Consider the following 11823-nt stretch of genomic DNA (forward strand, 5'->3'; position numbering starts at 1 on the left):
CAGCTAAACCTGCTGCTCCTCCACACTGATCAGCTAAACCTGCTGCTCCTCCGCACTGAGCAGCTCTGCTAACAGACAGCAGTAAATCACCAGCCAATCAGGGAATGCGGCCAGCAGCCAATCAAATCGCCTCCCTCGGTGCTGTACCTGGCCAGGTGCAGTTAGTGCTACCCCTGAAGTAGGAACCACGGTCTGAACAGCCGGGCAGAACCGCTCCGGATCTGGTGCAGAACCGGTTAGAGGCAGCCTGTGGAGAGTCAGTGGAACCAGCCGGGGTTATTCCTCCTGCTTGCTTGTTTTTCTGTGACTTTAGGTGTGGTAATCCCACACGTTTAGATTCTCAGTCTGAATTTCTTGTTTTCTCGTCTGTCTTGAATCTCTGAGCTGTAACTGTGGTTCTGTAGAGCCGGGTCAGGTGATCCAGGAACTGCCAGGAGTTTTCAGTGTTCTAGACGTTTCCAGCTGGTCGATGCTGAAGACGCGCCGATCGGCGCTGCAGCGGCTCTGGTTGACTCTTGACCTTGGCGCCGGAGCGTCGGCCCCCAGCCGGTCTCTGGGTCTTTCTGAAGGTTGTCTCTGCTTCGTTGTGTCTCAGCAGAACGCCGAGCTTCTTCCGGAGAAGAGGAGTTTCAGCCTTTCGGCCGCTTGGCTTGAGGTCATGGCTCAGCAGGCCAACGGAGCCCAGACCCCGTTCTCCGTGGGGCGGGGGCTCAACTTTAACATGGCCGAGCAGGCTCCCGGCCGCCAGATGGGGGGCGGGGCCTCGGGCGTTGGGATGGGCGGGATGGAGGGCCTGGATGGCGGCGGTGGCCAGATGACCCGGCGCGGCGGCGGCGATGGGCCTCTTGGGCGCCACATGAAGCTGTTCTCCAGTCTGGGCCTGTCGCCCTCTGACCTGGACGCTCTGGCCCAGATCCCTGACGAGGACATCACCATGGAAACGCTGCCCCGCATCCTGATGCAGCTGAAGAGCCGCAAGGGGGCGGCAGGAGACCGTGGGGCGGCGGCCTCAGAAGCAGCTTTCCGCGGAGGACGGGACGGCTGGGACCCGTCTCCGGGTCAGGCTCGGAACCAGTCCTCCGGAGACTTTGGCTTCGGCTCCATGCGGGACGGCTACGGCTCCGGCTCGGGGTCGGGGTCCGGCTACGGCATGGGGGCGTCGTCAGACCCCCTGTTCATGCAGAGGAGGATGGGCGCGCCTTCCAGCGGGAAGATCCAGGACTTCCTGGGGGTCGCGCCCCCCATGTTCCCCCACGTGTGCTCTCTTTGTGACTTTGACGTTCATTCCTCCATGGTGAGTACGCCCGCTGCTTCTCTAACTGTTAATGTGTGAGCTGTCAGCTGCCGCGGGGTCTCCGCCCCATGTTTCCAGGGGCTGCAGCTCCAGGTAACTTCATCCGCTCTGGGCTCCTTCATCCCACTTAGCGCCGGTTGCTCCAGGTTCTGGTCCGGCCCGGTCAGAGTGGCAGCTTCGCCTCGGCCTCTTGTTCTGCTGGGATCCGGACCGACGGAACCACGATCGGCTTTTCCTCCAGAACCTGGAGCAGCTCAGAACCGGCCGATTGGGCCTTTACCAGCCGCAGCAGAATCGTCCTGCTGCTCTGGGTTCTTCTCATGACCCGGTTCTGTTCAGAGGTTCTGAACCGACTGATCTGGGTTCTGCTGCTAACGACGCTCTCTCTGCCTGCAGGAGTGGAACCATCACACAGCCGGCCTGCGCCATGCGGAGAACCGACGCCGCCTGCTGGACATGTGAGTCAGAACCGGAGCCGGGTCCCGGTTCAGAACCGGAGCCGGGTCCAGTCCCTCCAGGATGTTTTGGTCTTTTGCTTCACTTTTTAAATCAAGTTGTGATTTTTTTGAAGTTTTATTTTTCTGTAATTGGCTGTAAAAAGTGAATCTGTAAACCAGTTTGACATGGAGGGAAACCGAGTCGGGCCACTGATGGTTCTGCCAGCTGACCTGATGAAGACCTGCAGCAGAGACACGATGAGGAAACACATCTAGAAAATCATGTTGTCTGATTTCTTTAAAGGATGTATTTGCAAACACTTTAGGTTTGATATGGACCTGAACGTCCTTCAGCAACGATCTGAGCAACGAACCAGCAGGCTGGACAGGGCAGCTGAGCAACCGGCAGGGAACGGAAGACGAACCTGTCCCTCCATCCGGTGCAGACCGACCTGCAGAGGGCGTAAGGTCAAGGTGCCGTCAGCGGCGGGTCCCACCCGGCGCTCGGCCCGTCTGGAGCGTCCGCTGATCCAGGAGGGAGAATGTCGGGTTCTCAGATGGAACCGAAGTGGAACCGGCTGGTAGAAACACAACGCAGAGGGAATGCTGGCGACACCGTGGGGTGGCAGCGTCATGCTGGGGGCCGTTCCTCTGCAATGGGACCAAGACGACTGGTCCGTGACAGACCGACCCAGGAAACGACCCGAACCACGATGTAGCACTGAAGATGAAATGTGGTTTTCAGCAAGACGATGATCCCAAACGCAGAGGCACCGGAGCTCCAGGACATTTCCAGGTCCTGGAGTTTCCTCTCCAGATCTCAACCCCAGCTGACGGGTCGACACACCAGCAGCAGTGTGAAGACGTCCAGAAAACCTCTGACAAAGAAATGAAACAAAGAACTGAGAAGAACTTTTGTTATTCAATAAAAACTTGGTTTCCACCATAATTTGCAAATTCTTAAAAAAATCAGACAATATGATTTTAATCTTTGGATGTTTCCTCGTTCTGTCTCTTGGTTGGTCTGATGGGGTGGCGGACCTGCAGCTCTGAAATTTCCCACACTCCTGAAGGCAGCGTGGTGAAACGTGAAGCTGCAGGTGGGCAGGAAGCTGCTGTCCTCTGCAGGTGTCTGTCTGATGGGTATTTTCTGAACCTACATAGAAAAGAAAAACACAGACGACCTGTGAGTTTTATGGCCGAACTTTGGCAAAAGGAGGAGTTTGATCAAAGTGCTGCTCCGGCCTTTCACTGAGCGCTCTGCCTTTTATTCAGGAAGAGCAAACGGCCAGATGGCAGCTCCGTCTATGTAACACAGGCCATCCGGCCCTTTGCCTTCAGAGCCATTTCCCCCACGGGACCAATCAGACCGTGGAGCCAAAGGTCAAACGCTTCCAAATGAAAGTCAACAATCTATAGTAACGTAAGACTGATTCATATCTAGCAATAATAAATGTAACAACAACACAAAAATCCCACCAGGCTCTGACTTCCTGTCGCTGCATTAAAAGCTCAGGATTGTGGCGCAGAGTGAAGCAGGAAGCAACAAACACGTCAGTTTGTGCCGCAGGTTCTGGTGCCGCTAAGGGGAAAAGCAACCCGGTTCTGACCACACGAACAGAACCGGTGCTGTGCGCCTGGCGGTGAGCGGCTGTTTAACCCACGAAGGGTTAATTTAGTGCTCCTGTCCCAAATGTTTAAAGGGTTTAAATTAAATGCCCCCTTAAATGTTTAAAGTGTAAAATATGCAGATGTTACCAACTCAAACACATACAATCTCAGCCATGCCAGTAAATTTGCCAACATGCTTCAAAAACGTCCTGAGAGACATTTTCCTCAAAGTTCTGAGCTTTTAATCGTCGACCCGATTCAGAGGAACGAAGCGAATCTAAAGGCTCCACTGACGGAATAGCTTTCAGCAGCAACGCCGTTTGAAGCTGATCTCCATGGCGACGATGAGCTGAGCTTGATGCCGAACTGACCCCTGACCTGTGATGTCAGCCTCAGCCGCTGGTGGCCGACTACTTTTGATTCTACTTGACATGAACTCGCATCTCCCTGGAGCGACTGATTAATAACGGGTAGAGCTTTAGCATTGGTGCTAATGCTACGGGGATGTGAAGGTCAAATTGTTGTTTAAAGGGCCGGTGTCACGCAAAACCAACTTTTTGATTTTCCAACATGTTTTTTTGCTCTGATTCTTTCATGCTTGAGAAGTCCATTAATCTCCATGGCAACCATTCAGCTGCTAAACGCCTGGTTGGGCTTAGCCCCGCCTTCAAGGCGAAGCTCCTCCAGACTAGCCAGCAGCAATTAGCAAACACCTGCTGAGCTCGTTACAGGAGCTGCTGCTCAGAGCAAACATTAAAGGGTTAAAGAGGAGCCATGTTGGATGACTTCCTGGAGGAGCAGCAGGAGTTTTTAAAGAGACAGGAACAATTTCAATATTTTAAATCAGGAAGTCAAATTATTTTTAATAACATTTAATAACGACTGAAGGTGACATAGTTACTGGATTGTGATATAATTTGACACTATGTAAATCCGTCCTTCTGGCCCTTTAAGACTCTGCTGTTCACAATGACTTCATAACGCATCTGGCCCTCTGCTGGCCCTCAGCAGAGCAGCAGCGACTCAAACAGAAACCATTGATCACAGTGATGCTGTTGCCATGGTGACGTCTGAGCAGTCTGACTGGTCCAGAGGGGAAACTGGGAGCTGTGGTGGTCTCTGATGGCTGTTGTGTTGTTTCAGGTATCCAGACTGGGAGCCTGGCAGGAGGTAGGACACACACACACACACACACACACACACACACACACACACACACACACACACACACACACACAGACTCCAGTTTCCTAGTGTCCTAGTCCAAGTCGGTAACGTCTGGCTGTCGTTGGGTCGCAGGGACGGCCCCAACCTGTCCGCGGGCCTGCTGGGACCGCCGCCCATGTCCTCCGGACCGCTAGGCGGGATGTCCTCCAGCTGGGGTGAGACGTCCTGACGGGAAGCTGGTCTGGTTCCGTCTCCTCGGTTCTGACCGGTTCTGTTTGTCTGCAGGAGGCCGCGGCCGCTCCGAGCTCCCCATGGGCCAGAACACGGTGAGTCGGACCTCCGGCCGCCCACCCGGTTCTGTTCCCGCTCCGTCTGACGGTTCTGGTGTCGTCCTCAGCTCCGCAGCAGGGTGGTGGTGGTGAAGTACGACAGGAAGCCTCTGAGCAACAAGACGCTGTTCGCCTTCACCGAGACGTTCGGCCGCCTGCGGGAGCACCTCATCCTGTCCAACAAGGTACCGGCCCGGTTTGGCCCGGTTTGGTCTGGCCCGACCCGGTTTGGTCCGGCCCGACCAGGTTTGGCCTGGTTTGGTCCGGCCCGACCCGGTTTGGTCCGACCCGACCCGGTCCGACCCGGTTTGGTCCGACCCGACCAGGTCTGGCCCAACCAGGTTTGGTCCGGCCCGGTTCGGTATGACCCGACCCAGCCAGGTCCGGTCCGACCAGGTCCGGTCCGACCCGGTCCGGTCCGGCCCGGTTGGCAGCGCTGTGTTTCGCCCCCCAGGCCTTCCTGGAGATGGAGAGCCACGAGGCGGCGGCCAACATGGTGGCCTTCTTCAAGCAGCATCCCGCCAAGCTGTATGGGAAGCCCGTCACCTTCTACCTGTCCCAGAGGCTCATGGTTATCGAGGTAACGCTGCCGCCCGGCAGGTGGGCCGCAGGAACCGGCGGAACCGGACTCACGCCTGCTCTGTGTGCAGAAGTCCCACCGGGGCGCGGACCCGGCGGCGGACCGGCCCTCCAGGGATGTGGTCGGCCACGGCAGCAAGGTGGTGTTCTTCGCCAACCTGCCCAAAGACGACGATCAGAAGAAGGAGCTGCTGACCATCGCCAGACGCTTCGGCGCCGTGGATAAGCACCTGTTCCTCACTGACCAGGTAAACCCATCAGAACCGTCTCGGACCCGGACCGGGTCAAAAGAGATGCGGAGCTTCAGCTGAGGTCCAGATGTTCCTCCTGAAACTGTCGGCTTTTATTCAGATCCTCTGATTTTATTGTTTGGAAAAGAATTTAATGATTTAAAAAAAACAAAAATTCAAGATGGCCGCCATGGTTATCAAGGATAATTTATTATTGCACTGTTTGCCAATATTTATGGTTAATGAATGCAAATATTACTGGTCTGGTACAAATCATGTTTCGGCACAGCTAACCAGAAATTAGCTTCACTAAACAAGCTAATCTCTGCTAATACTAGGGCTGTAGTGATACAATAATCTCACGATACGATATTCTGCTCACGATACGGTATATATTGTGATATTCAGCAAACGATGCAATTCAATACACTTTTGTGATTTTCTGAAAGATTTTAGAGGGACAGAGTGATTTTGGTGACATTTTGTGCCTGTTAGAGTTTGGATTTAATTAATTTAACTGAAAACTGATTCAAAGCTCCAACTACACAACACCTGCCTCTGATTGGACACAGACTTAAAGTGGACAGCTGGACAGAATGAATCAAAGTGGTGAGAAAACATGTTTCTTTAGTTGAAACAGTACAAACTGCAGCTGACATGCATCTGTAAAGTGAACAAAGTGAACCAAGAACCTGCTCTGAAGAGTTTGATGCCTTTTTAACATCTGAAGGAATCACTCAGCCTGAGACCTGATCTCTCCTGGTGAAGCAGGAGGTGAAGGACCAAGGTGACAGTTGGGTGTTACGATACTTGCAGATGAATATCGATTTTTTTCTAGGAAGGAAAATATCGATATATATCTCAATATCAATATTATTACACAGCCCTAGCTAATACTAAAGCACTAACCACAAAATGATCAGAAGCTAACGCTAACCATTAAGACTCGCTAACAATAAAGTCCTCAGTTTCTGATTCTGTGGCATTTTGAAGTTTTATGAACATGACGACCAAAGACAAAAAGTTCATTAAAAGATGGGGAACATTTTATGACAATAATTCGTTTAAAAGGCTCAAAAATGGTGGCCATTTTGAAAAATGGCTGTTATCCACAAATTCCAGTGGCTGATATGAAAACCGTCGGACCTGAGGGGTTAGCATGCTAATGCTAATATTATTGCAATAAAAAGGTTTTCAAAGTAAATAGTCTGCTTGTAAGTGGCGCCGGTCCATAATCGGTTTGGGTCATGTGACTCCTCTGAGCCGCCATGTTGCTTTCAGGCGTTCGTCCAGCTGGGAACCGTGGAGGACGCAGAGATGCTGGTCAAGTACTACAGCATGAACCCGCTCATCATCAAAGGACGGCTCATCCGCCTCAACATCTGCACCAAGTACAAAACCCTGAAGTGAGTAAAGCAGGCCGGACTCCCGCCTGAAGGTGGCGCTGCTGCATCCTAACTCTGTCTGTCAGTGTGAGCCACAGGCAGGAGGAAAAAGATGCTCAGAGCCGGAGGAGCAGCCGGTCGGACGCCTCCAGGACCTCCAGGGAGACCTCCTCCAGGAGCAGAGAGGAGAAGAAGAAGAAGGACGACAAGGAGAAATCTGCAGCGCCGGAGAGCAAAGAAGAAGAACCATCAGAGAAGAAGAGAGGCGAAGAAGAGGAGGGAGCAGGAGAAGTCTCAGATCAGGAGGAGGCAGAGAGAGCAGAGCCTGAGAAGGAAGAGCAGGAGGAGCGACACCAGGAGGAGGTGAGGAAGATGACATGCTAACGGTCAGGGAGGGGTTAAAGGTCAACTAGAAAATTTCTGAAGAAATTTAAACGGGGCCTGCAAAGTGTGCCCGTCTGTTAGGACAGGCACACTCTGATGCTAAACTTTAGCATCAGTGCTATGCTTAGCTAATATAATATTATTAGCATATGGAGAATCACAATAATGAATGTACTCCATTCAATATGTTAAAGCTAGTGTATAAGCTAACATTAGTCAAATGCTAATGTTAGCCTAAATGCTGTCAGCATGTTGTCTCACATTGACTTTCTCCATTCATGGCTAACATGGCTAATAAGTAAGAAAATGAGCAAAAAGCTAATTTTAGGGAAAATGCTAATGCTATAGAAAGAAAGAAACAAAATAGCTAAATATTTTGTGGAAAGGGCTAATATTAGTGCACCGCCTAAAGCGACTTTTATTTTGAAACTTTCAGTAAGCTTAATTTTAAAAGGCCACACTAATCCCATGTGTAACAGTGGTTGGGTTAAACCAGTTATAGAGCTCCCAAAACACCAATTACCAGATGTGAAAAATGTGAAGGCTTTTATTTTGTAGGGCATGTGTTGCTCTTATTTTGACAGTCCAAAGTGATTGTCGGTTTAGGACAGAGTAGCCAAGGATCAATAGATCTTTGTAGTTCTGCCAGTTCAGCCCTCCCTGTAGTAACTGAGAGATCAGCCATCTTTGTAGTCCTAACCTTCAGCCATCTTTGTAGTCCAAACCAACAGCTCTGCCTTTCTCTGTATTTTGTTGCTATAACGATTAATCCTCAGCCAACTGCCATGTGTGTGTGAGACAGAAAGGTGGAGAAAGATTTCTATCTTCATGAGACACCCGGTCAGTTTTGATGGAAAAAGCAGTCCGAACAACTGCTTCCCGTTCAGGATCCGTAAGGCCGATCCAAAAACCGTTTGAAGCGTATGAGAGGGCTATTTGTCGTCTCCGATAATCCCGTGATTCATATCTGTAGCTCATTCACAGTAATGGCACTGATGAGACAGAGATGGTGTGCGCTGAGCTCTGATGTTTTTGATGAGCACCGTCATTCCATTCAGACAGCTGAAGTAGTTCAGGTAAACCTGGAGATCATCTCAGCATCAGCAGGAGAAATAATCGCATTTTTAGAAGAATGAAATTGCGCCTGTTAGCCACTGTAGCTGTTAGCCAGTGCAGCTGTTAGCCACTGTAGCTGTTAGCTAGTGCAGCTGTTAGCCGCTACAGCTGTAACTTTTCTTCAGGTCAACTTAGAAAGTGAGCTGTTATTGTTACAGGCTAATTTTCTAAGATGAGTAACTGTTATTGAAGCTCAATGTGAAAACATGGACTGATGTTGATATCTCATCATAACGCTGCTGTTATGCTGTTATGTTTTTTATTTTTTTTATCCGATTACTCGATTAATCGTAAGAATAATCAATAGATTACTTGATTACTTAAATATTAGTTTACAACAGGCCTAAATTATATCATTGCTCTGACCAGGATTCTAGTGATGATGACATCACAGAGGGCGGGGCTAAGAAGGAGGCTGGAGTTTCTGCAGAGGATCCAGAAACCAAAGAAGAAGAGAGCGCTGAAGCACCAGATGAAGGAGACGAGGTGAGTCGAGTGCGGAGGTTCTGTTGGGTCTGACCAGCCGGTTCTGATCCTGACCAGCTGGTTCTGAGCCGGATCCTTGTGGTTCCAGTTTGACCAGAGCTTCCTAGAGAACATGGAGGACTTTGTGACCCTGGACGAGTTGGATGAAGACGAGGGCGACGAGGGCGACGACGGCATCGGTTGGTAATCAGGCCACTGAGACGTTTCAGCAGCCAATCAGATTAGAGCTGATGCTCGTTTTTTTGTCTTCTCCTTTTCTGCAGACAACACGAGGAAAGGGGTACGTCTGGTTCCAGCTCTTGTTCCCCCGCTTGACCCCACAGCGCCCCCTTCCTGTCTGAGGTCAAGTGTTTCCTGTTTCCCTCCAGGGCATGAGGGTGGTCAACATCCTGGGCTTCAGGCGCGGCTACAACTACCGCAACGAGATGCTGGCGCTGGCCAAGCCGTTCGGGAAGGTGGTCAAACATCTGGTTCTGGATCTGAGACCCGAGGTAAGGTCGCCCCGCCGGTTCGGCTCCGCTCCGGGATCGGAATCCGCTCCGGGTTTTCTGCTGTGCTCAGAGCCTGTGCAGCAGTTTGTGTTGAATAAGCGTCTCTGACACCATAGATGAGGCGTCTCCACGGTGATGAAGGTGTGAAACCAGCTGATCTGCTGTAAATAGTTTAGTTGGTGCTTCCCTGCGTTCTATTCGTAGCCGCAGTAAAACCGCTAACCAATCAGGGTTTCCCCAGTGCATTATAAGCCTGGCAGCCCGCCAGGCTTTACTAGCGCCCCCGCCAGGCTAAGCGATGCTTGTTTTTAGGAAAATAGTAATAATTTTAAAAAAGTCGCTTCATTTTTGTTGCTCTGAGCGTTTGTTTCACTGCAGGAGCAGATGAGCTAAAAAAAGATGCTTATAGTTGATACATCTAAAGCCGACAGGAACAATTGCAGCGGTGGCGCCTCTGCGGTTGCCGTTGCCTCTGCGGTTGCCGACACGCAGAACTGGGATATTTAAAGGAGCCGATTGTATTAAAGATGAATAATTCTTATATTCATCCACGTTACCAGGATGTTCAGCTCCAGCATCGCTAACGCTAACGCTAACTCCAACCCTCTTCACCATCTAAATGTTTTTGTGTTTGTTGCTTCCTGAACTTTATGGATCAGTAAATAATAAATATGGCTGCAGTAGAAGCAGCTTCTCCTCTTCATCACTCCTTCCTCCTCATCTGCAGACAAATGGATCAAATCTTTTCTCAAATCTTCCTGTGATTCTGCGTTCAGCCTGTCATTTAGGGTTTGACTTACCCTGGAGGCGCCACCAGATGGCGCCGGCGTTACAGCAGCACTGCATCTGTGGGACTCTGACATTCATTAAAAGCTGAATGATGGAATGAAAGCAGCAGTTTATCTTTTTAAATACTTGTAGAGGTTTTATTGTGGCTGTGGTGCCGAAGCTGAAAACCAGGATTCATTTCTTCTTCCTTCATTTTCATGTAAACGACTCAGAATGAGCAGCTAAAAGTTTGATTTCCTAATGATCAGATCAGCAACACGACCTGAGGATAAACGGCTAATGCGACATGTTGGCCTAGCATCAGCGTAGCTCATGCTAGTTAGCTTATTGCATAACAATCAAAGCTCCCACAGTTTCCAGGTTTTTCCAAAACTAATTCAACATAAATTAATTTGGCAAAAGTTAGTTTTTCTCACACATGTAAACATAAAGACTCATTCTGACGTATAAACTGTTTCTTACAGAACGCAGCGGCCATGATGGAAATGTCTGTTAGCAGCTGCTAGCTAACCCGCTGCTGAGTAAAACCACAGCAGTTCCCTAAAGCTGCAGTAGGTGGCAGCAGCGCTCCACAAAAAATCAGATGTTCAAATGCCTGAAGGAGTCAGCAACTTTAAATGGTTCTGCTTCTCCTCTTCCTCCTCTTCCTCCTCTTCCTCCTCTTCCTCAGGCCTACATCCAGTTTGAGACGGAGGCTGAAGCCGTCAACATGGCTAAGTTCTACAACGGCAACGTGACGGCGACGGTTTGCGGCCGGCCGGTCAGGATCACTCACTCCCTGAGCTACCCCACCATCCAGGTCAGTCCTCCAGCTCTTCTTCTGTGGTTTCCTGGTCAGTCCTCCAGCTCTTCTTCTGTGGTTTCCTGGTCAGTCCTCCAGCTCTTCTTCTGTGGTTTCCTGGTCCCTCTGCGTATTAAAGTTGCTTCTGGGTGTTTCCATCAGGTCTCTGTCATTTTGGCCCTTTAGATGAAACTTGATATGTGAGGTTTTGTTCTCCAGGGGGCGGAGCCTCTACAGCTGCCCTGCTGGGTTGGTCTGTGTTGCAGCGTATCAGAATCCACCTCTGACCAGAGCCTGGGTCAGTGCAGTGAGGATGCTCCAGACAACAGAAGCCGCCTTCGTCCCTGAGACCAAACACGTCGCGTTTTACTGTTTTTTTCCACTGATTTCGTTATAATTCATGTAACTTATTGCATGAATCTATAATAACAATAGAGATAGTTATTGTCTGCTGTTGCTATGGTTACACACCAACCATAAGAGAGGAGCCGGCCCGGCGGTGGATCCGACCGAGTCGCTGGTTTAGAACCTGACGATGATGATGATGATGATCTTCCTCCCCCTCAGTGTGGATCCGGCAGAGTCGTCTACATCGGCCAGATTCCCAACATCCGCTTCTCCGATGAGGAGATCCTGGCGCTGGCCGAGCCGTACGGAAACATCCGGAAGTACTTCCTGCACCGGCTCAAGAGAGAGGTACCGACCTGGTCCTGGTTCTGGTCCTGGTCCTGGTCCTGGTCCTGG

At 50.5% G+C, this 11823-nt stretch overlaps 1 protein-coding gene across 1 annotated transcript in view; it reads left to right on the forward strand.

The window, feature by feature from the left end:
• Positions 1 to 17: 17 nt before the first annotated feature.
• The window catches only part of matr3l1.2 (matrin 3-like 1.2), a 15151-nt gene continuing 3345 nt past the window's right edge, over positions 18 to 11823 (forward strand). Inside the window, exons 1-16 of the mRNA XM_017307042.1 lie at positions 18 to 1294; positions 1691 to 1752; positions 4486 to 4512; positions 4642 to 4724; positions 4795 to 4835; positions 4907 to 5023; positions 5293 to 5418; positions 5489 to 5665; positions 6929 to 7053; positions 7119 to 7395; positions 8902 to 9018; positions 9107 to 9197; positions 9282 to 9298; positions 9387 to 9509; positions 10969 to 11097; positions 11647 to 11818. Of these exons, the coding sequence (XP_017162531.1) occupies positions 470 to 1294; positions 1691 to 1752; positions 4486 to 4512; positions 4642 to 4724; positions 4795 to 4835; positions 4907 to 5023; positions 5293 to 5418; positions 5489 to 5665; positions 6929 to 7053; positions 7119 to 7395; positions 8902 to 9018; positions 9107 to 9197; positions 9282 to 9298; positions 9387 to 9509; positions 10969 to 11097; positions 11647 to 11818 (2509 nt within the window). The 5' untranslated portion in view covers positions 18 to 469. The remainder of the gene's footprint in view (positions 1295 to 1690; positions 1753 to 4485; positions 4513 to 4641; positions 4725 to 4794; positions 4836 to 4906; positions 5024 to 5292; positions 5419 to 5488; positions 5666 to 6928; positions 7054 to 7118; positions 7396 to 8901; positions 9019 to 9106; positions 9198 to 9281; positions 9299 to 9386; positions 9510 to 10968; positions 11098 to 11646; positions 11819 to 11823) is intronic.

This window comes from Poecilia reticulata, linkage group LG10, assembly GCF_000633615.1.
Source record: "Poecilia reticulata strain Guanapo linkage group LG10, Guppy_female_1.0+MT, whole genome shotgun sequence".
NCBI classification, from domain to species: Eukaryota; Metazoa; Chordata; class Actinopteri; order Cyprinodontiformes; family Poeciliidae; genus Poecilia; species Poecilia reticulata.